The 25860-nt window shown below is 38.6% G+C and overlaps 1 protein-coding gene across 4 annotated transcripts in view; it reads right to left on the bottom strand.

Annotated features, from left to right (window-relative positions):
• plekhm3 (pleckstrin homology domain containing, family M, member 3) overlaps nt 1-25860 on the bottom strand; it is a 43629-nt gene that overhangs the window by 4108 nt on the left and 13661 nt on the right. For 2 of the 4 annotated variants that reach the window (XR_007931562.1, XM_051905136.1), the window contains exons 4-7: nt 21247-21392; nt 20867-21060; nt 11335-11398; nt 2925-3082 (exon numbers count right to left, since the gene is read on the bottom strand). Coding sequence is in view for 1 of the 4 variants with exons in the window: in XM_051905136.1 (XP_051761096.1) it covers nt 2925-3082; nt 11335-11398; nt 20867-21060; nt 21247-21392 (562 nt within the window). In the remaining 3 variants the exon portion in view is untranslated. Of the gene's footprint in view, nt 1-914; nt 1044-2918; nt 3083-11334; nt 11399-12122; nt 12300-20866; nt 21061-21246; nt 21393-25860 lie in introns of those variants that run through there. The other 2 variants (XR_007931563.1, XR_007931564.1) reach the window with 2 other exon arrangements.

Raw genomic sequence — 25860 nt, 5'->3', positions numbered from 1 at the left:
CAGCGCTGCACAGGCCACAGGACTTCAAAGTCACCAAAGAAGTGTGTTTTTGGTTGTCAGGGCAAGACAACCCTGTTCAGCTTCCCAAAGAGCCCAGCGTTAAGGGAACAGTGGATGGAGTTTGTTTTTCCGGGGCAGCAACGGAGTTGCGCAAGTGTCTTTGTTTGTTCCCTGCATTTCGGCGATGATTGTTTTATAAACAAGGCCCAGTTCAACGCCGGTTTTGCAGATCGTCTAAAGCTGAAAGATGGAGCGGTCCCAGCGATAAAGGTTCGCGGTCATGAGTTGGAACCGCAGGCTGTGAGTAAAACTGCTTCAAATCAATGTCTGTGTGTTGTTGGCTATCGGCGTGTAAGTGCACAAAGTAAACAACATGAACGTATAGTTAATTTATCAAGGGATCATGCGATGTATGGTGTGTGTTTAAATACATTTGTTTAGCTGACCACTATAGGTGTCTGTTTGTTTATTGTAAACCACTAAAAACAACAATACACAAAGAGTGGGAAAATATGCTGAAATAAATGAATTATTTCATAGTAAACCTAAGGGCCGTTCACACAGAATGTGCTTCTCCATTCCAATTGGCTACTTTTCCATTGTTTTTCTATGTAAACATGCACTAATCTGACGCGCAAAACCGTCCCGCTTGCATCCTTTGCAGTGTCTCGCGCATGACATGGCTTTCTAAAAACGCTTCGCCCACACAACACGCCTCCTGGTGCTCGGCTGTTTTCGGAAAGACTCGGTACAGCGTATGTATATTTTATAAATATGATAAAACTAAAGACTTTTCGGAGATATGAAGGATGCAATACTACTCTATAGGTACTCAAGATTAACATGAGATTGGCAGAAACTGTGTGTGATACCTGCCCCCCCAGTGATATCAATGGATATCAATATCAACTTACCTCAGTAAGTTGACCGAGTGGATCTCGTCTAAACTCGTAAAAAAAAGATGACTTCTATAGGCTAAAGTGGCAAGTATTTCATGACCTCTCCTTACACTTGATCAATAGCAGGAACCGGCTCTTTTAAACCTAAATGGAAAGGGAAAGGACCGGAAGGCCAAGAAAACTTTTAAAACCTGATGAGAAGTTTCTCAGATTTTCTTCTTTTGAAAAGCTGGAAGAAGACCAGGAGGTCACACTAAATACTGATTTTTACTTAAAGAAGCCATTTTGTTCAGATTTTTTTTTTTTTTTTTTTTGGGACATTGTGTGTACATATTTCCTGTATTTTCTGTTTGAATCGTAATAAAGACCAAAAAAATAAATATGGATGGTCATTAAAACAACAAAGCTGGTGAATTTTGCACAGTACTTTGTGTGTGTGTGTATATATGTATGTGTCTTCTTTTATGCAGACTAAAAAGGTTAGTTCCAGTCTATATAAAACTACTACTCCTTTACTAGAACAATTAGGACCTCAAGAGCTCCTCATTCCTTTAAAGAGAAACAACTTCTCTCTGTGCACCATCATGGGCGGTAGTAGTCCAGTGGTTAAAGTTTTTGGGCTGCCAAGCCAAGACTTAAACCAAGATCACTGCTGGCCAAGAGGTTGTGCCATACTAACCAGAAGTACTACTGGTGGTCTATTCCTGAAATCAGTCTGCTTTGCACAAAAGCCAAAAAAAGGCCTTGTTTTTATTAGAATTTTTAAAATAGGAATGATATAATATGATTTCCTCTTTATAGAGAACTATCAGAAAACAGAGCCCAGAACTGAAAATGTCTTACAATCTGAAGCATGCCCAACATGAATAAAACCTAAAGCATGCTAACAAGATAATACTAGCTGTCAGGATGTCTATTTTATATTGGCCTCTATAAATAAATAATTCTTTCCAACAGTAAGGATCCAAAAGCCATAAGGGCTGTGGTGTACTTGCTCATCATAGAGGTGTGGTGGTGGTTTGTGGAATTTATGGATTTACGGTGGGGCGTGGAGACACCTTCTGCTCGTATGACAGCACACTAGAGCCCTACTGAGCATGTACTGTTACAGATACAACATGAAGTGCATACAAACACACCCATAAAATTCTGGATAAACTAAACAGGTCACACATTGAAGCAGTTAGTGCAACACCTTGATACAGCTGTACTAACAGACACGCTCAAACTGCCTGAATGGACAGATGTGACTGGGTCTATCAGTGAATCAATATGTACCAATAGTAAGGCTGTAAATCGATTTATAGAATTAAATGTAAAGAATATACATACATACATACATACATACATATACATACATACATACACACACACACATACAATGTGTTAACTATGTTAGATAAATGTAACTGCATTAACCTTATCTAATTCATTTAAAAAAGTAACATAGCCCTAACCAATAGTCATTGCGGCTTTATCAGTGTTGCCGTGTGAGGAGCTATGTTTAAATAGCAGCATCTGTTCTGGGAACTGCACTCCACTTCGCTGAAGAGTCCGAAAGATTCTAGTCACACTGGTGGTATGAAGACCAGAGAGCGGTTTATCAGCTGCAGGCCATAAGCGGCCAACACACAGCATGCTGAAAAAAGCTGAGATGCTCGAAGGATTAACTGCCCCCTTACAAAGGGTGTACTATCACTGCATCATCACACCTCAATCAACCGCCCGCTGGGTGTGACTAACATGAGACAGAGGCTGGACAATCATCCGCAATGAGCTGGAGCACTTGACAGACAACTGGCACTTATATTATCTACACCTGTGGTTCCTCTGCTAGGTCACCTGTCTTTGAAGGAAACTGACCTTTTATACACCTTGAGTCTAGTTAGTAAAAAGTAATTGCAAAAATGGCTAAAAATGAGAGCTACTTTTATGTTTTTAGGGCATTGCATGTAGCGTCTTTGATTTCACAGAGCTTAAACGTTATGAGACATTTAGAGGTGAAACAGTGGCTACATGTCTCACCTTCTGGTGGAATTCTCCTGAAAGGGATAGATGACCTGGCCGTTTTGGCAAAGCTCACAGATGAAGCCCTTCTCCCGGCACAGACTACAGCTGTAGACATGAGAGCTGGCAAACTTGATCACCTTGGAGAGAAATGGAGCAAGCTTTCCATCTATGACCTGCAGAAAAGAAAAAGACATTACAAAAGTGGAGTTAGCTGTAAGCATTTCATGATATGACCAACATCTTATTTCACAATACGAGTCATTTTGTTTCACTTTAACAAAATATATCACAATTTAGTTATTTTTGCTGGAAATAAGGTTACGATACCAAATGTTACAGTTTGAAATTGCTTGAATGTTTCAACAGGTAATGCTTAAAAACGCATGCAAATGATTAACTTTTTTGGTGCGACGTCATATGAGCGTAACTGCAATAGGTGTAATAGTCCAAAATCTACCAGTTGTCAAACACATTTTGCCATATTCTACCAGTATATTGCTCACCCTTAAAAGACTGAATCTCGAAATGGACAGTAATCATTCTGTTAACAGTTAGAGGTCTATCTGAGATTTTTAGCGACTGGACAAACACTTAAGAACAAGCTACAATGGAAGCCAAGTACAAAAAAAGAAGAAGAAGAAGAAGAAAAAAAAGACATCACATCAGGAATCCACATGAAAACTAATGAATGCTTAGAGAGCTGGGGGGGTTGGCTACGGATCGAGGGTGGGGTAATTCCTTTTGGGAGACTGTTTGCAAAAAATAATATGTGAATGCCATTTATCGGCCAGAGTAGTTAAAAATCGGCCTGGTCTTTGAAAGCGGGGCGCTGAAGAAGGTGTATTGTGGGCAGTTGAATGAGACAGGGGATGGGGCCTAGACCTCCAGTGCATATTCACCAAGGGGGCAGAGACAAGTGGCTACACCTGGCAGCACTGCAGCACACCAATTAAAGGGCCTGCCAGCATTCTTCAGCCCTTCCACAAGGAGCCAGCCACAGAATGGAGGAGGAGAAGAGGGGACAGTAGAGCAGGAGAGCTTGGGAGGGTGGGACGGGAAGGCTCGAGGGAAAAGAAAGAATAAAGGAAGGACCACCGCAGTCTCCCACGAAAGATGCGCGCACACACATACGCAGTGTGAGCAGGGAGAACGGGTTGAAAAGGGGAAGGTTTGTGTGGGAACAGGGACTCTACAGCCATGACCAAAGTCTCCAGATGATGTGTTTAGTAACTTAAAACGTAGTGTGTAGGGTTTACATTTACATTTATGCATTTGGCAGATGCTTTTATTCAAAGCGACTTACATAGGATTCAAGGTACACATTTTACCAGTTTTTGCTTTCCCTGGGAATCCCATGACTTTTGTGTTGCTAGCGCAATGCTCTACTGTTTGAGCAACAGGGTTTATTGGAGGGTTGTATATCAAACTTTCTACATTTCTTACATTAGTGTATTAATATATAATTCAAATCCATGAGAACGAACTGGGAAACGTGTATTACGCTCTAACTAGTTTCCTAGTTAAAAACTGGACATGAATACCCTCTCAAATCATATTTACCACTGGGAAGCTTGGGGATGATTTTGATACCCAAGTTCCCGAGATGGCCAGGCCACAAACTTTAAACATGGTGGAGGGTAGATTTTCCCAAAAAATAAGCAAGATTAAACCTGGTGTCCTCCATGATTCCTGTTCTTTCCGACAACAAAGCACCTGAATGGGACGAGCTCGTAATCGCGGCTTCAGAAGTGGGAAGTAGGAAATTTCCGATAGCATGTGAAGGCAGCATAAATCTGAGCGATATATTGAATACGCTATGATTTTTGAAGCATTTTAAATCTACTTGGTAATAATTTCGTTGAAGTAGATGGTTAGTCTAACTGAAAAAAATAACCCTTTTAAGCCATTTCAAAGCAAACACAGTGCAGATGTACATAGCATACGCGACCCTGGACCACAAAACCAGTCTTAAGTCGCACGGGTATATTTGTAGCAATAGCCAATACATTGTATGGGTCAAAATGATCGATTTTTCTTTTATGCCAAAAATCATTAGGATATTAAGTAAATGTCATGTTCCATTAAGATATTGTGTAAATTTCCTACTGTAAATATATATATATAAATATAAAATATTTTTGTGAGTGGATATGCATTTGACAACTTTGAAGGCGATTTTCTCAATATTTAGATTTTTTTTTTTTTTTTTGCACCCTCAGATTCCAGATTTTCAAATGGTTGTATCTAAGCCAAATATTGTCCTATCCTAACAAAGCTTATTTATTCATCTTTCAGATGACGTATAAATCTCAATTTCATATGACTGGTTTTGTGGTCCAGGGTCACATATAAATATTTCTAGATTATATTAGATACAATTTTTTAGATTATATTAAATTAAAGTCAAAAGGCTTTTTTATATACCCAGCCCTGCCGTGCTCTCAAATGTAATACTTTACGTAAGTAGCTTTAAGGTGCTTTACATAATAAAGAAAAATAATAAAATGTACAACAATACAAATATGGGTATCAGATTAAATACTCTCCAAAAATATTTTCATTACATTTGATCCCTTTTCACCATTTCATCACCAAAGCACTGCATAAGTCAAGTTAAGGACTCAAGGCAGAAAGACCCACATTGCTATAAAGTAGTCATTGTCATTGCCCAATGAACATAGAGGTGATGCTGTTGGCAGGCTTTCTCAGTACAGGCACCAGGAGAGCCCTTAACCATCCATCCATCAAGTAGCTTTCAGTTCAGAGTCAGACACTCCTGTTTTTCTCTGCCCAGGCTGATAGAAGCCCAATACCCTGCCTTTTCCCATGAGGAGGAGTAATATAGCAAGGCATTAAGGAAACGCTGCAAGCCACCAATCAAAGCATGGGGTGAGCACACTTGCCGTCCTTTGGTAAAGATGATGTATACTCCCCTTGATCAATGCTGGCAGAGGGAGTAATTAAGCATTTCAATAATTTAGCAGGCACAGTGAGCGAAAAAGCCAGACTTGATGGGGAGGGACTGTGAAGAGCAAGAGGGCTGTTAAGAAGAGTTACTGACAAAGTAGTGAAAGTGTGAATTTGTGTATCAACAGCTAGACAAGCTCAACTGATTTAAAATGAGTTGCAGTAATTGACCCTCAGGGGCTCAGGTAATTAGCAGCAAGGATAAATGTTACCTAAAATACTACTAAACATTAAAACGCATTAATAAATATAAAATATATATTAATTTTCATTAATATAGGTTAATACACTTATTATACATAATATACACTACATAAAAAAATCAAAATTGACATTAAATACATTTATAATGTTGCAAATATTTCTATTTAAATGCTATTATTTTGAATGTTCTATTCATCAACAAATCTTGAAAAAAAAAATGTATTACCGTTTCCACAAAAATTGTAAGCAGCACAACGGTTTTCATCATTAATAATAATAAGAAATGTTTCTTGAGCACCAAATCAGCATATTCTAATGATTTCTGAAGGATCATGTGACACTGAAGACTAGAGTTATTCATGAAGTAATTCAGCTTTGCCATCACCGGAATAAACTACATTATAAAATATATTAAAATAGAAAACAGTTATTAAAATTACAATAATATAGAGACATTAATCATGTGAAATCTTTGTACAGATGGTCAGATGTCCATCTGTTGAAGCACAAGATGCTCATCGGATCATCTCAAATCAGGCTGGAGAGCATGATCATCAGGTTTTACACAAACTTGCAGTTCAAATGCTCATTAAAGCAATCATTGTTTTACTCAAATTGTTATGCTGAGAAAAAAAAAAGAAAAAAAACAAAAATACTAAACACATGCATTAATAAAGTTGGGCAGCTCACTAAAACCAGCATCGTTGTGACTATAGCGAGGGGCATGGGTGACGTCTGCCAAATCAACTCCCCCCAAATCCCCCACCTTTTGCTCCTGTCTTGCATGTGCTTTGTCGTCAGCTGCTTAATCCCCTAAAACCACAGTTTAGCGCCTACTACTTCATCCCCTCCTCAGCTCTGGCCCTAATGTCCTTGCCCGCTCCATTAAACGGCAGAGAAAGGGCCCAGATTAAACAGATAAAGAGAGTGTGAGCTCTGTTTGGATAACACCCTCCCTGCCAGGGCCTCGCAAAACAGGATTACAACTGGCGTGTGTGAGGAAGTGAGAGAGAGCTGGCCAGCCAGGGTACCGTGTAAAATGGGCACGAGAGAAACAGCATGAAGATCCATCATCACATATGTGGACCATGTGAACGCATTGGTCACAGCAGACCAGGTGTGATTTTACGAAAGTTGATGTTTCTCTTAGAGAGAAAAAAACACTCGATTCATATATGTAACTTCTGAGGACATGAATGTTGTTGCTTGAGCTCAATTAAGTGCATATTGTTGGCAAGACTAACACTAAAATGCATACAACACAATTAGCATTCATATAGCACTCTACTTGTGTCCATCTTGGTGCACTTAATAAACTTTTCATACTTTCCCAGTGAAGATATCAAACAAAAGGTAGTGGCCAAACAAAGATGGCTTATGGGCAAGTCTTACGCAAACAAATATGGTCAATGGGGTCATTTTTTTTTAAAGAAGACTGCCCAAAACTTAGTGCTAATTGTTCGAACTAAATGAGGAGAGCATCCAGATTTGGTCTATAGTGTTTGGAGTCTTGCTGGAGATAGTTCAGCATTCAGTGACCTCGACGCGGAGGGCGAGCATTCCAGAGCCGTGGAGAAACCGGCATTAAGTAGCAACACTAAAAGAAAATGGCTCCTTAATAAGGTAAGCCAATTAAAAAGCTGAAAGAGAAAGTAATGTGACGTGAATGGGAAATGCCTCAAATTTGGGCCTTGCAGAGGCAGTGGGGGAGAGAGAATAAAGGTCTTGTGCTGAATGCGATGAATAAATAGTACAGAAGGGGGACAAAGAACTGACAGTACAGAGAGCATTTAAGAACCACGGACAACTGTGCCATTTCACTGAAAGATGCAAGTACGAGCCAAATTGTTGTGACAAAGAAAACTGGTATAAATTAAACAGACACAATAGCAAAACAATATTTAGAATTTTTAAAAAGTAGCCCATTTTTAGGCACCCACACAGTATGTAACATTGTACTCTGTTTTAAGACCAATAGACCCAATACTGAGCAAGACTGCTACTGTGACACAAACAGACAGAGAAAAAGAAAGAAGCATCACTACTACAATTGGTCTTACTTGGGGTTAGGGGTTTAAAGAGACCTTTAAAAATCAACTGTACTGCTTTGTTTTGTGGCAAAAATAAAAAATAATTAAAAATAAATAAACTAAAAATTATATATATTAATTATAAAACAAGTAAATAATAATTTAATATAAATGAATAAATAAATTAAATAAAAAAAGCAAGCTGTAATTGACATGTAGAATGTAAAAGACATGTAAAAACAAACAAACAAACAAACAAACAAACAAACAAACAAAAAAACCTAAAGAGGCAGTGTCAGGCAATGGGATGTTGGGGAAGAATAGAACGGAATGGAAGCAGAGGTAGGACTGTCACGCTTTGTTTTTCTGCCTGTTGCTTCTGAATGGCAGTAATTAGTTAGCTAGGTGGGGGGAACATGGGGTGGAGAGGGACTCCAGCCTCCCACCGGGAGACAGAAGGGAGAGGGGATGTGGGACAGGAGAATAGATGTTCTGAGAGCAACAGAAAAATAAGGGCAGGGGTCATTCCTAAGAAACAGAGGAGTGACAAAAAATTCAGGCACAATAGCAAGGGTTTGGGGGTTTGGGGGATTGGGGGGTCAAAATGAGAAAAAGAGGGGAGATGAGAACACTGTTTCCTATATCCCTGATATACAGTCATGGCTAAAAGTTTGCAAACAGCAATCTTTTAATTAACAACAATGGACTAAATAGAAAACTTGTTCTTTGTTTCCAAAGAGAAACACTAAATAGTAACCTGTCTTTTATACATTTTGTTGTTTTGAGGCCTGATTTCAATTAAAGGATGTACATTTCTTAGTTTTAGTTCAATTTAGTTTTTTAGCTATGCGAGAACAAAGAGAAAAAGTCTAAAACGAGAAATTATTTACAAGCATAATAATATATGGGTTGCACTTTATTTTACAGTATGTGCACTTTCAATGTACTTACAGTGTACTTACCAAGAAAGTACTGAATAATATAAGGTAACTACATGGGTTAAGATTAGATTTAGGGGTAGGATCAGGACTAGTACCTAGTTATTACCCAGTTATTGTAATTACTACAATAATTATATAGTATGTATATGCGAAACAAAATAAAGTGCTACCAAAATGAGAGCCGTTTGGCCATATTATATATGGACAACACTAGTGAAAAGCAGAAGGTTAATGTGTCAGCGACACGGAGGCTGCACATTGATCTACAGTAACTCTCTGAATGTCAGGGTTGCGAGGGAAGGGTGTGAAAACCACCCTCACTCTGACAGCCTCTCAACATCCACTGCCAGATGACACTGAACAGACACACGTCGCATGGTGATGATGTGTGCTACAGGTGTGTGTCTGTGAAAGCCATGAAGTCTTTTATCAGAATCGTACGAGGAGATATGTGTACATATTACAGTCACTTACATACATAATCACTTTAGCCACTCTTAAAAATGTATGAATGTCATTGCATTTGTTTAATACAAAACATCAAACCAAGTGGCATTTATGTTCAAGAAATAATTCACAAGCACAAAGTAAAGCATTTAAAAAAACAATTCCCCAGGAACTAGGGACTTTGGGGTGGTACTCGGTGTGTTCTGACTGCAGGGACCAGGGTCTAAATGAAGTTCCGGGTAAAAATTCCCCCCTCAGAAAGTCCCTGCTCGCAAAGGTAGTACTTTTTCAAGGTTCAGGAACTTTCAGGGGTGGGACTTGGGCGCTGAACATGCTGATTGGTTGAGTGCACGCAGCATTTTATTTCAACCACCATTTTTAAAAGTCTGTTGCGGTGCGTGCAGTAAGAATTGCTATTCGAATCAACAATGGAGTTTAAAAAATACAACCAATGGACCGACGACGAGGTTCGGGCTTTATTAAGCTTATATGCGGAGGATGAAATACAGGGGGAACTGGAAAGTCAAGTGCAGTCCTACGTCACCAAACTAATTTGCCTAATCTTCACGGTACTTCAGACTGCGATGGAAACAGACAGCAACAGGTCTGGGGGTAAAAAAGTTCCTGGGACAAATTGTTCCAGGTAATTTCTATGGAAATGCAACTTTTGATAAATAGAAAGTTCAAAAGAGCAGCATTTATTTTAAATAGAAATCTTTTATAACAATGTCTTTACGGTCACTTTTGATCAATGTAATGCATCCTTGCAGAATGAAATTAACTTCTTTTTACGACAATGTACACTGTTCAAAATGAAGAGGAAAAAGTATTGTTTCCGGATCATATTCATAGTTACAGTGATGAATATCTGTGGTTACAATGCTGAGAAATGACATACTGTATATCCATACACTAAAAAATAACCTATACACCAGTTGAGACTGTAAAAAAAGGCCCAGAGAAGTGAATTAGTCGTGAGAAAACACCTGACATCATTTGTTTGCCAATTAATTTCCATTTGGATCGATATTTTCTAGTGCAATGACATTAAATTTTAAGTGTGGCCAACTACTTTTTGGAGCAATTGTTATGTGTTGACAGAGTTCAAAATCTTTCAAGGTTCCACACATCTGCAAGTTTGTTCGTTCATTCGGTTGGCCGCTCTCAGCTTAGCACACATTTTACAGTATTTTCCTCCAGTCAGCAGAATTTCGTAGATTATTTCATAGATTACAAAACAATAAGTATGAAAAAAATGCTGTGTCGGCCTACATGCATGTATATATACTGCTTAGAATTAAGGCCAAAAAGTTCTATCTTGGTCTCATCAGACCAGAGAATCTTATTTCTCACCATCTTGGAGTCCTCCATGCGGGCTTTCATGTGTCTTGCACTGAGGAGAGGCTTCCGTCTGGCCACTCTGCCATAAAGCCCCGACTGGTGGAGGGCTGCAGTGATGGTTGACTTTCTACAACTTTCTCCCATCTCCTGACTGCATCTCTGGAGCTCAGCCACAGTGATCTTTGGGTTCTTCTTTACCTCTCTCACCAAGGCTCTTCTCCCCCGATAGCTCAGTTTGGCCAGACGGCCAGCTCTAGGAAGGGTTCTGGTCGTCCCAAACGTCTTCCATTTAAGGATTATGGAGGCCACTGTGCTCTTAGGAACCTTAAGTGCAGCAGAAATTTTTTTGTAACCTTGGCCAGATCTGTGCCTTGCCACAATTCTGTCTCTGAGCTCTTCAGACAGTTCCTTTAACCTCATGATTCTCATTTGCTCTGACATGCACAGATGTATAAAGAAAAAAAGAAATGGTTAAGAAAGGAGAGAGAAACTCACCTGCTGCAGGTCTGCCAATGAGTAGAGGTGCACGTGCTGTAACAGGTATTCTCTCGGAAAGATCCTGCAAAAAAAGTAAGATAAATAACATTAAAAATAGCATGAAAAGCATATAAATATTACCTCAATTCATAACTGAGCCTGCTCATATCTGTAGAAAAATAACTGCAATAGCTTACACACATATACATACAAATCTATTTCAGGGGGAACGCTAGTATCCCGCCATTCCGCCTCTGTATCCATGACAACGTGGGTCCAAATTGCTTGGAAATAGGGGTTAATTCAATTGAATTAGAAAAAGGCTGTAAAATAGGCATTTAAAAGCACTACCCCTTATTATGGGTGAAGTGGGGTGGCTCTGTCTCTCTCTCTCTCCATCTGGCTGGCTATTATGGCCCTCTTCACCTCTCTCCTCCCATGAGCCTACTCTCGCTCTTTCCCTCTCTCATTCACCCACGCCTGCTCACATTACAAACTCAAGGGCCCACAGAATTATCCAGAAAAGAGGGGAAGGGAAAATCAACAGGCATACTGTTAGGTGGGGAGAAAAAAAAAAAAAAAAACCATGTGCGGTTGCGAGAAGGAAATGAAACGAAAAACTTATTGATCTCATCTTTTACTAACTAGTTAGTCCATAATATCCTCCGACAACTGATCCAGCAGAACAGACGATTCAGTCTAATGAAATGATCCTCATTAGAGATGCATAAAACAATTCATTCAGACAAGCTACTGGTGTAGCCACACTACAGCTGACTACTTGAACAGCATTCTGTCTTTTTTACCACAAAAGGCTGGAAAATTGGATCTATTAGGTAGTTTGGCACTGGAAACCGGTGCATCTTTACTCCTGCCCACTAATAGTTCCTCCACTCCGCTTCCACAGTGGCTTGGGTCCGTCATTAGCAGCCCGTCAGACAGATGTTGGGAATTAGAGACAGCCTTGCAGACCACAAACACAGCTAGAGACAGGAGAGAGGGAATTTACGGCATTAAGGCATGGGAGGAAAGCGTGCTGGGAAGTTTTGAGCTATAATGGGGCATTTATGAGTGAATTTAGCTATTATATTATGTAGACAGAGTCACATATGATTTAAAAATAGTTTGTGTTGATGCATGTGGCCCGTGTTGCACAAATGCATGTGTGTCTTGAGACTCGCTGGACATCTCAGGAGCTTTAGGGATTGTGGTGAAGCTCCATTTTTTTCATTTCACTGCCATAATCTCATTGCTGGCTGAAGAGAAGCATGGCGGTACTCCAGACAGCCCTATTCAAAGCTCATCCCTCAGACCTCATTAGGCCAAGCAATCATTACAGCACTAATCTTAGTCTAAACTGAGGCATGGAGGCAGGGGGTGGGATGTTTACTAAGCTGAGGATGAAATCTCTTTTCATTTGTTTATGGAAGGCTTAAGGGTCAATAGACAAGAGTTGCAGCAGGTGTCATTAGTACAAATAGAGCTGATGACAGCTGCTTTGTTTTGGGCTTGATGTATGGCACGTCAGAAATGATACTTTCAAGAGTTGTGAACGTGTTGTCTTAGGTTTAAGAATTAAAACCCAAAGAGAGAGAGTGTAAATGTGCTGTCTTGACCATGTTGTACTGTTCTCATACATGCTCTTTAAACTCATTAATGAAAAAAGAACGATGCATGATGAGTAAGGTTGGTAAATGAGATCCATTTAATAAATAAATACTGCAACCAAATGACAACCCTACTAAATCTATAGTGCAAAACGTACAGCACGGACAGTGTAGTTTGACTGTTCAACAAATTACATTTATAAATCTTTTCTTTTTTTTATGTAAATAACGCGAAACCAGCGTAGTCTGATTCCAACAAAAATGACTCTTAAGCCCTGGGTATACTTTTTTTTACGTGTACGCTAGTATATGCACACAGTCGAACGCACAGCCTTGGAAAGTATACTTCATATGACTCATACACATACACAGGTACACATGTGCAGTTTTGAGCAATTTCTCACCACGAGTTACAACCCATGTAAACATCTTTGTATGCTTTCATGCTGGAGTTGTACAAATGAAGGTACTTTCTAACCTCTTCGCACAATCTCTCGTCTATGTAGGCCTCCCCATTGTCGCTGTAGCTTGCATATTAACGGCCGCCCAAGTATATTTGGAGACACATTTTTGCTTTTATTAATTTTATCCTCTTATACTTATATATCCGCCCAAGATAATGAAACCATCCGCGATCGATTAACTAGTGGAAAATCTCCCCTCGCCCTACGCGTTTCGTACCCGTTCGTTATGTGTGCGTCAGAACTGTTTACGGGTTTGTTTATAATTAAAAGTCACACGCTAAGTTTTTTCTTTTGGGCATTATTGGTATTTTGGTTACACAATAAATTGTATTTAATTTGATTTCCATTTAATTCATAGTAAATTATTGTAGTCTCCCTCAGAGGAAGAAAAGACTAAGAACATTATTTGACACACATGTATTAGTCATTATATAAATTTTACTAGTAAAATCTGTGTCCCATTCACTGAGAGAAACACTATATGACAGCAAGGAGAACATAGGAAAAGGAGAACCATTTAAATGCTGTAATTTTGCATAATTTACAATGCATAAATGCAAAATATTAGTACGTAATTAAATGTAATAGTATGCTATGTAATTAAAATTAATTTCAATAAATAAAAATACTGTTAAAAATCACACATTATTTGTTTGTCACATGTAGTAGACCATTTTTGTGCCGTGGGTAATAGGAGGATTTTTCACCCGGCTACCACCGCAAGTATATTTCAAACCTGTGGGAAGCACTGTCTTCATATTTAGTACTTCAAAGTACTATAAAAATCATTAATGTGAATATTAAGAAACGATAAGAGGAATCCTAAACCAGAATTTTTAAATTTTGATGATAAAGAATTTTCCACTGAAGTGTTTACAGATCACTCCTGACAGATTTGCGGCCTTAGAGAGGTATGAACGCCTAATAAAGGGTCTAGAAACCACAGAGCTCAAAGCTTTACATACCCACAAATCTGATATAACAAGTGAGGTATTACTGAACATCTTAGGAAGGCTGACAAAGAAAAGATATTGCATTGACAAGATTCCATGGTCTAATGCGCTATCTTCTGTATGACAAGATGAAATCCTAACTTAATCCTTGCGTATGTGTTGTGGCGCTGATTCGCCTGCCTTTGTCAAGTGTGTTCAAGTCAGGACAGTGTGTGAAAAGAAACTAGAAACTATTTTCTGCTTTCAATATCCTCCAGCAAAAATTCATCTCTACTCATGGGAGAGCTCCATGTCTGAATCTTTTGTCAGGGTAAATACATACAAGTGTTCGCAGAGATGGTAACCGGACGATATATGGCTTGTTGTCAAACAAAAGACGACCAAATCCAGCCACCTTAAACAGAGGGTGGCAGGCACATAAGCAAGAGGCTATATGTTGATTTTGCTGTTTTCCCTCAGCCGTCTATGGATGGATAGGTACTCTCTTATGGCAGAGGAACTGTGATTATGTGAACATGAAGCAACCTGTGATTGGTCAGGTTGGAAGTAGATGAAGAAGAAAAGTCAGCAGGCACCATATTTAAGTAAACAGACTTCTTGTAGTTGTTACTCATGAGAATTGTGCTAATTGTATATACCAAGTATTCAAACAAGTGGAAAGACAGCATTCCATGGAATAAAATTTTAAAGATTGGGAACAACATAAGGAAATTTATGTTTTTGGTTTACGATTTTTAAGAATTCTAGTTCGTTAATGGTTCCATTAACAATTTTAGCACTTTTGAGATATAAATATTTAGAAAAAATAAATGAGACTCTACTGACAAATGACAAGATTATTTATTAAATAAATAATTTTTAAAAGGCAGCATAAATGCAATTCAGTAATTCGCCTTGTATAAGACATATTAGACAACAACAATAAACCAAAAATGCACTACACTAACATTCAAAAGTTCAAATAAATGCTGTTCTTTTGAACTTTCGGTTCAAAGAATCCTGAAAAAAAAAATGCATCACAGTTTCGACAAAAATGTGAAGCAGCACACCTGTTTTCAACGTAGATAATAAGACAAGTTTCTTAAGCAACAAATCAGCATAATTAGAATGATTTCTAAAGGACACTGAAGACTGGAGCCATGGCTGCATACACAGAAAGTTTACAGTTATTTAAAATTGTAATAATATTTTACAATTACTGTTTTTATCATTTAAATTATTTTGATCAAAGAAATGCAGCCTGGGTAAGCATTAGAGACTTCTTTCAAAACCTTACAGATCACAAACATTTTACAGTAGTGTATATTTCATTAATTTATTTTTATAAAATACCATTTTACAAAACTGAAATTGTATCTTTAACTACACATTATCATATGAACAATCATACAATCCCCATAATTTAAGTCTCACAAGTCCTAAGCACTACAAAACTACAAAGTAAGGTGTACTGTATTGTATGTTTGATTCACAAAAAAGAAATGGTTAATAGGAGTCATTATTTCAGGAATCTAATGAACTACACTGGCCGTCCTGTGTGGTTTTGATTCACTTCAAGAACAATATGCTCAAGAATCAGACTATACTGATCACACTGTACGCTTATGATTCACTAAAAGGATCTGGCTTATAATGGTCATTCGTTTGGGAAACGGACTATACTGGTCGTTTTGTATGTTTCACACTAGATCCAGTAGCGGTGGAACAGTGCCCCTGAATAGTAGAGCAAATCAAAACTGGTTCTTATTTCCCAAGCCTAGACATGAGGGAGAACAAATGAAAGGTAAAGACTAAGGTAGTAAGCATGTGTGTGGATGCCCCTGCAGTTCAGTGAGGTGCATTAGATCAGACTCAATGGTGTGGACTATGACAGCTCTCCCCCTTCTCTCCGTGGCTTAGTGTAAACACTTGTGGGCCTCTTTAGAACCACTGATGAGCGTCCGGGCTGGGCGATGAATGGCTAAGGTAATATTTTAGCGCCACCGCCCTCATCAATCCTACACTGTTTGGAAAAGCAAAGCATTAGCCTGATGCCTGCTAATAGCCTGGCCATAAACACTAGCCATCTAGCACTGCCTCCTGCTAGGGTCACCGCTGCTGCACCCCGTAAACACAGCGGCCAGATAAAGTCACCACTCAGTAGGCAGCTGGGACCGCTCCAAGGAGATGAACCTCGGAGAGGATATTCAGTTCAAGCTGAGGTTCCCTTTGCAAGAGCCCTCACGTCTGCACTTCAAACGGCCATCCTGTTTCTACGTCACCATGGAGTTCAAAGGAGCCAATACATAGGAAAGGGTACTGGCCCATTCAATAATTCAGTGATTCAAACAACAAACAGTGTTCTGAATGTGTAGCTAAGAGTGCATTAGCAACACCATTAAGTCAACATCTGAAGTTTTTTTTTTTTTTTTGAACATTTTTGTTATGCCACACTTGATTTCAATAGGAAAAAAAGAATAAGATGGAAATTAGTTTACCACAAAAAGAGCTCAATGTCAAGCTGAGGATGTTTCATGGGCACTAGGAGAAATAACCTGCAGTTTCCTCTTAAAGGGATAGCTCACACAAAAATGAAACTTTGGTGATCATTTACACACCGTGATGTTATAAACAAGACTTTCTTTCTTCTATGGAATGCAAAAGAAGATATTATTAAGAATATATAATAATAAAGACAGTGATGCAGGCTTAAAACCACACAAGAGTAAATTATCACAAAATGTACAGCAGATTTTTGGGTGAACCATCTAAACCTCCATTTAACCCTAAATTCAGTAAACAGTTATCTTTTTCTGATGATTATCTGTTAATATAAAAGGAGCTGAGCCATTTTTTGGGGAAAAGCTGGTGGTAGCTTTCCATTATGTGATATTTCATTACAGAGCTTTCGTCTCCCATGGTGTGAATGTTTAAGGCCTCTTAGCGCAATCTCATGGTCTCCACACTGACCCTGGTAAGAGTGAAAAGCATTCATCACATAGACAAGCCTTTTAGTGCCGAAACCTTTCCATAAACACAGCTCCTTCACATTCCTGCTGAACATGGACTTTAGGAATCCACTAAACATCTGCTTATTCCCAACAACCAAATACATTCTTTGAAATGGCATTAAAAATTCATACTTTGTCAGTGCTACTATGAAATACATGTGTCTATGTTATGACTAAGCTACCTCTACTGGCAGGGCAACAAACCAGATGCAACCAGCAGCAGTCAACCACTATTTTATGCGCCTTGCAAGACAAATATTTATCACAGTAGTGTAGCCTACATCAAATGCATAATGAAAATGTTATTATCATGATAAAGGTGTAGCTATTACAGGTAGGTGTTTATTATTCAAATACAGGGTAATTTCCTGTTTGAAACAAAATAAGTTGTTCCACAATACAGATTTACTTCCAGTCCCATCTTATAAATCTCTCTCAAACAGAGAGCGGAAAAGCTTAGTGTGTATCCCTGAAAACCTAAATCAAACACTGTTATCAGAATCGCTGTACTACTACAACCAGGAAATATTTATACACTCATGCACTGATATCAATGAAGTATTTATGAACTTAAGCTTATCTTACTGACTTTATAATTCAGCCGTTTTGATGTCACTAACAACAATATAATCTCTTGCGTTGGTCTCCCCAGTGAGTTTTTGCTCTTGCTCCATGGTCATGTGTTTTATATAAAAATTAGTCACAATAATTGGCCTTTGCACATTTTATTACATGTGTATATGATTCAAGTTATTGTAACACCTTTTTCAATAGGCAAGAGCCAATTTGAGATCGGTTTCCACAGATCATGGATCACTGAACCTGTCATTTTTTAAGCAGAAGTTGTGCACCATTAAGCTTTCACCTTGACACTTTCCGAGACAGACTACAAGAAATAATTCATTTAAAAATGGTAGCAAATGACTGTTTGATTCCTTGGAAACTAAGGAACAATACTACAGTTGTGGTCAACCAATATCAACAAGGCCAAAAAATTAAATACAATTAAACAAGCTTATTATATATTATAGCAAGTTTGTTTATATTCTCCTGAGACCCAAGCATAAACTTTTGTCCACTGTAGTGGACATTATATTTTAGCAAATTTCTCTGACATCGTACATGTCACAGTCTGGATGTCCTGTAAGGACCACGTTCAGGGATTTTCAGAGATACCAAATGTTTGGAGGTTTCACAATGACAACTCCCTCTCCTTGGCCTTTAAAAATGAATGAATGATCTACATTGACTGAATGATCAAATTTAGCACTCAAATGGAAATATGATAATATATTGTAATTATCATTTAAATCTGACTCATTTTCAAATTGTTTTTCATAAATCAACAACTCAGGAAAATGTTATGGGGTTTCAAATCAGAATATGACTTTCTGTTACGAAACAGGACATTGATTTAAATCAGGCATTTTTGAAGACAACAAGTGAATAGGGAAAGAAATTATATATCAATATTCCTATGAAATATTAGATATTTTTATGAAAAAGTTGCCAATTATTACTCCCATTTTTACACTTCTTTTTCATTACATGTTGCCCCAAGAACACATTAATATGCAAATTAGATACAACCAGGGCTTGACATTAACACCCGCCAACCCGCCAAATGCGGGTAGATTTCAGCTGTGGCGGGTAAGACAGCCACTCCCACTAGCCACTTTGGCGGGTTGAATGTAATTTCAGCCTACAGCCAAATGAAAGGTAGCCAAGCTCGTCGTATCATAAAATTACAATTAAATCACAATTCTTTATCGATTAACTTGCTGTTAGCGAAGGCGGGATAGGCGGAATCGCGCTGAATGACACACAACAGAAGCGCTCTCTCTCGCGTGCTATCAGTTCTCCTTGCGCCTGAATAGTCAAATGCACGCACACACAGATGTCAAAACGCCCATCGTGTGGAGTAGGCTATCACGTGAATACAGTCCGTTATGGCTTAAGTGAACGTAAACAGGTGGGTAAAAACTGGATGTGTGTCAGTATATTACGTCCATGCATTTAGCAGCCCAATTAAATACCTGTCTGTAATTAATGTTAATCAAAAAACAAAAGATGTTAAATAAATGTATACATGTTAAATAAACCTACTGTATCTGAAAAAAGTTTTTTTTAATTTACTATTTGTAATTTGCTTCTTTGTTCTTTTTATATAGCCTAACAAAAATAACATAAAATTTCTCATATTATGCTTATATCACCCACCTGTACATACCAGCTAATGTACCATGTAGTCTTGATTTGCAAAATTGACTGGCAAAATTGTGGCCAGTGAAAATGCTGAGTGGCTAGTAACTTTGGAAAACCACTAGTCACAGTGGATGGTGAGCAAAAAAGTCAAGTTAATGTCAAGCCCTGGATACAATGTATAGATGCATAGTATAGAATGGGACTACCCATTTATGGCTATTTTACACACACATCGCATAAAGTAAAATAGTATATCAAATCATTCTGTTATATCTTTCATAACATAGTTGAGAAATATCTTTATACGTTTGGTTAAAGAAAATCCTAAAACCTAAAAACTGATTGAAAAATGAAAAAAAAAAAAAAAAAAAAAAAAAAAATCCTTGTTTTTGCCTACGTGTCTTTTCATGCCTTGTTATTTTTTGAATAACGGAGACCTGCATAACATAGCATAAGATATGAATAAAATATCTATTAAAAAAAAATTCCATTTGTTTCTTATGCTCCAAACAAAGTAATGACAATAAAAAAACTAAATCCACACACACAAAAAAATCTGATCCTTAGGAGGATATAGCACATTTCATACACAATGGCAATTCAAAGTACTTTACAATTTTTTATTAAAATAATCATAAGAATAAAAAAAAAAACTATTGATTTAAAAAGGATTCAAAAACAAAAACAAAAAAAGTGTGTTTGTTTACTTGTTTTTGAGTAAATATGCTTTTGAGTAAATATAAATAAATATATTTATTTATATTTATAATGCATTTAATTTCAGCAATTTTGAGTACATGATTCCTACAATCATTAAATTGTGTTATATAGTCACATTGGCAACTGACACATCTTTATTGGTTGACCACTATACACTCTTAAAAATAATTAATTAATAATTTAAATAATTTATCCTTCATTGGCATTGATAATTTTTCCAAAAACAACCTAACATCCATCAACTTTTCCATTGCACAAAACGTTCTTTATAATGGAAAAAAGGTGATTTGGATCATTAAAATGTTCTTCACACTAAGAAAAATATGGTTCTTTTAAGAACTGCTCACTGAAAGGGAGCCAAAATGGCTTCCCCTTTTGGAACCTTTATTTTTAAGAGTGTACTGCAGCAACTGTCATTTTCAATAATCTGCTGGTTCGGTAGCCACAGTGGTTAATAAAGCAAAATGGGGCTAGTAAACAAAATGTTGTTGATTCAAATACAACAAAATATGGTGCATGTACGTTATCAAAATATACCGTTTTGTCATTTTTAATCTGTTTTGCTCTCACTTTTCCTATCTCTCCTCTACCTGTTCTAAGGCATGGCTCACCTGCGGCGGAGGTCTTCTGCCACTGTGGCCCGGCAGCTGAAGAGGTAGGCCCTGAGAGACTGGAGCTGCTGTCTCAGTTTGAGAACGGCCGCCAACGCCTCGCAATGCTCATACAGACATGGGTTCAACTGCTGGACGTCTAACAATGGCTCCTCATAAACAAACTCCAGAAACTCCTTAGCTTGTTTCGACACCTGAACCACAATGTCAACAATGTTGTTAAAGGTAATCCATTTAAGCTTTTGTTGGATGTCTTGAGTTTGGCTTGTTTTGTTGGTTGATGCAAAAGCTGATTTCTAAACTCAAATGCACCAAGGAAACTTACAGAATTATTAGCGATATTGAAGATATGGATTGGGTTAATAGGTCTGTACACATACCTTGTGTTTATTAGTGTCCCAATTGTGCAGTAGACGAGCAGGTATGAGGAAGAGGTTGTCCTGGTGACAACTTGGGCAGTAGTACCAGCCGCTGTAAGAGCAAACTTTAGCTTTGCCCCGTGACAGACCCACTGGCCTCTGACATCCTGAATGGAAAAACAAAGCAACAATAAAAAGGAGGAACCTCAAACAACTCACAAATCAAACTTGGGGATGGGAGAGATCAAGTCTGGGTTAATGACAATGTAAATGACTACCTAATCTACTGATGAGGGCATGACCCTGTTAAAATCTGACAATCATTAGTGGAAGGTGATCAATCTGTTTGTGCTGATATGTCAAGGTTTACGACAAAACCCTGGTTAAACACAGATAAATATTACAGATGATCCAGACGTTTCAAAAGATTTATACTACACAAAAGCCAGCGAGTGAGTCACTGATTAAAAAAACAAAACTAAAAAGGTTTTACCTGTCCAGACACAACAGAAAGAATCCAAATGCTTCTTAGTACTGAACAGGCACAAATACTGAGCACATTTAATACGAGATATCTCCTGAAAGTGCTTTGCTTTGTCTTTAAAAAGTCTTGTTCAAGTTGTCTTCAAACAGTTCAAGCGGCACTCTCCCAAAGGGCTTATCCCGAAGGAACCAAAACAGGTGATTGTGAACGTGGCAGGTGTCCCTTATCCTAACCATCTGGGAGAACCAGAGCCGGGACAGTGTGGACGTTCAAAGAATAAAAAGAGAATGAAAGGAACAGGCACAGACGGATATAGACTTGTACAATCTTTTCGGTGGAGCGTAGCGTCAGCTATACACTTCATAGGGAGAAGAAGAAATGCGGACAAGATGGGTGGTAGGATAGAGAGGACAAAAACAAGTCAGAAAACATAGTCTCCAAAAAAGGGAGGCAGAATGTTATCGCTACAAATATCTGTAGAGGGAGACTCTGATTACAGTGTTTACAGGCAATGCTGTAGGTCTATTTTTGAAGCATTGTTAGCGGACTGAAAAGGACCAAGCCGAAAACAGTGATGAAGTACGTGCATCTTTGACTGTAAGAAGAATTACATAATTTATCATCAGATTCAAAAGGCAAATAAAAGGCAATTCTGTTATTTACTCAGCCTCATGTCATTCCAATCCTGTAATATGTTCTTTCCTAGGTGGAGCTCAAAAGGAGATGTTTAGAAGAATGTTCATACTGCTATTTCCACACAGATAACAGTGAAAGGGGTACACATGCTATAAAGGAAATAATATGATGGTGACATTAACATTACGCATGCCACTTGTTGCACTGCAGACATTTAAAGAGAACTGTGTTAGCTGTTTTTTTTATGTATAATAAAACAAAAAATAATAATAAAAAAAGACTGGGCAAAAATTATTCTGTGACTCTTGACAATACATTGCCAAGAAATACAGCCATATTGGACCAAGAAAAGAAAATTCACTCTATTCCACTTCCAAACCAATACGTAATGGGTTGTTCTAGCTGAGGTTAGGCGCTAGCATCATGCGCTGCACTGTGCTGCCAATGTAAACTTGAGGTTTTTAGGGGCAGGGACCCCAGACTATAAAAAGTCAGAGGTGGTGTCCCCCATGCCACAGTTGATGGGCGCCTGATATTTGGACTGAACCACAGACCAAGCAGCAGGGTGTCGTGTGTCAGAGCTGCCTTGTAATCAGCATACATGCAGAGAGTAAACCCACAAATACCGCCCTTTTCCATAAATAGCACATCGTTGTACAGCGCTCATGCTACGGAGACTGTTATTAAGAGAGAGCTAGTTGAGGCTGTGCTTTTTAGCAAAAGGAAAACAAAAATTGTGCAAAAATTAAAGGAGCAGCAGTGACTCAAAACTTGACGACAATGTTTGTATGCATTACACCGGCTTCCAAAGCATAGTTTCTGTATAACCTCATGGAAGAATCAACAGCTAACAGCTCACATCACATGCTGTGGAATAAAAAAAAGAACACATGGATGTGTAAATTCGAGCTAGTGCTTAAGCTAAAGTCTTCATCTGTCTGTCCAATTATACATTACACAATGCATAAAATTTAACCGAGTATTTAAAAAATTTACAAACCGTGCATCAGCCAATTCTAGTCTGACTGAAGTGAATAGATGCTGGTCGATGCTGTTAGCCCGACTTTGCAAATATTACTTTGTCAGTTTTTACGTGTATGCTAGGGTATGCATAAAGTGTGCGTGACATTAATTTTGTCATCACAGCAGCATAGTACGCACGTCAGATTTTTCTAACCACACGTACAACGTACGTGTGTTTGAATCAACAACGTACGAGTCCTTGTTCAGTGTATATAGCGCAGACACTGAACAAGGACTTTCTATTGTGCGTGTCGAGCAACCATTTTCGCACACGCTATACCAATTGAATTCTACTTGTGTGTTTAGCTATACACATACGCTAAGTGTTAGCATCAAAACTACAGTTACTTTGGGATTTAATGTGACATTTTAAAAAGACAAATTATTGCTTTAGACATACTGAAATTGAACTTTTATTGCATGTAAATGCATGATTTAAAGAGTTAGTTCACCCAAATTGAAAATTCTGTCATTAATGTCTCATGTCGTTTCAAACCCGTAAGACCTTCGTTCATCTTCGGAACACATATTTTTTTGATGAAATCCGAGAGGTATATGACTCATCCACAGACAGCAATATAACCACCACAAAAATAACGACTTTATTCAACAATCTCTTCTCTTCTCTGTTATTATCCTTATGCAGTTGACGCACTAAGCACAGTGAAGGCTTTTACGTCTGAATGCCGGCTCAGTATTGGCCAAAGCTGTACATGTGAGCAGCACGACGCATGCGTGTGATGTTGACGCAGGGGCCGGCCAATAATGAGTCAGTGTTCTGACGTAGAACCTGGAAGTGCTGGACGTTAACAACGTATGAGAATGACACAGAAGAGAAGATATTGTTGAATGAAGTCGTTTTTTTTTTTTGTTCTGTTTTTGCACACAAAAAGTATTCTCGTTGCTTCATAAAATTAAGGTTGAAACACTGCAGTCACATCGACCGATTTAACCATGTCTTTAGTACCTTTCTGGACCTTGAAAGTGGTGGTTATATTGCTGTCTATGGTCTTATACCTCTCGGATTTCATCAAAAATATCTTAATTTGTGTTCCGAAGATGAACGAAGGTCTTACGTGTGTGGAACGACATGAGGGTGAGTAATTAATGACAGAATTTTCATTTTTGGGTGAACTAACCCTTTAATTGCATGTAAACATAGTGCCAAAACAATTATTAACATATCTGGAAGAGTTACGTTAGAACAAGATGATCTGACCGAGCTTTCAAGGAAAATTGTCTGATCCATTTCCACCAAGGCCTGTTGGGCTAAAGAGATTCTGGACAGTGGCCAGAGAGCATGTCACTTCTGAGAAGGAGTTGGCCGCTTGGAAACCGCAGGCTCTGTGTATTGTGAACATCACAGTCTGTGCCAGTAAAGCACAGCCCCACGCATGAGTTCCCACATACATTCAAACACACAAGGTGCAAGTTTGCACAGCACAGCCAGACAGTACAGAAAATATCCCCAAGTACACCACTGAGGGTTCATTGAAGTCTGTGGACATCAAAAAAAAAAAAAAAAAATTCAGGGCCAATTGAAGCATCCAATACATTCTAGCAGGTTGAAACTCCGGCCTTGAAGTTGGCACACATGTGCTGCTCATTCAATTCCGTGAATTGAATACAGTTCAACATTTCCCAATCTCATAGCCAAGCATAAGTGGAAGGGAACGGCAAGTTCCATGCACAAAAAAGTGGGGCCAACCTGAGACTGTGGGAAAAACAGGGAGCCATGCCAAACAAGAGGCGTTTGATGTGTTCAGTCCATGACTGTCTGCAAAATTCCCCTCTTTCATTTTCAGCAGCACCCTGTTGTCCTAAAATGACAACTATCTGCAGGGAAAAGAGAGGTGAAGTGGGGTGCTCTGAGGTGCCACTTGCACAATGGTTTTGTAGTAGAATAAATGTGACAGATCTGGAGGAGGTGTTCGGTCCTTCAGTGCAAGAAAGGTCTCGCTGTTTTCTTGCTGCAAAGGCTGTGACTCGCGCCACTTTCAAGCAGCCCGCCGAGTTCCATGGGACAAGAACCCCAGGGTGGGGCTTTGTGGCTCCATAAGCGTGAAAGAAGACAAGGCCCCAGCTTTGATGTCCCCTATTCAAGCGGACATCCACTTCAAAAAAAAAAGGAAAAAAAAAAAAGATGGCATAAGGTTGTGCGTGCGTAAGTGTGCTCACACATGTGTTTGCTTGAGACAGATGCACTGCCCATCTTTTTGATGTAAACAGCAGTCCTTTGGACCCCATTCTCTCCACCTGACCCTGCACTCCCTCTTTTCCCACCTACAGCTGGATCTTCCCATTTGATCTGCTGTCCTTGTATGCTCTACAGGATACTTTAGTGGAAGTGTGTGGAAAAAAGCCCAAGCTGTGTTCAAGCAATCTATGTGATTTGGCTTGAGAAAAAGGGTGCGTGTGTGCGCTTGAGAGAGGAAGGTAAGAGGACGGGTCTCTTCTTCTGCTTTAAATGGATGACATGCATGACCCTCTTG

This window comes from Ctenopharyngodon idella, chromosome 9, assembly GCF_019924925.1.
Source record: "Ctenopharyngodon idella isolate HZGC_01 chromosome 9, HZGC01, whole genome shotgun sequence".
Lineage (NCBI taxonomy): Eukaryota > Metazoa > Chordata > Actinopteri > Cypriniformes > Xenocyprididae > Ctenopharyngodon > Ctenopharyngodon idella.
The sequence above is the reverse complement of the archived record's forward strand: the minus strand, read 5'-3'. Positions and strand labels throughout refer to the sequence as shown.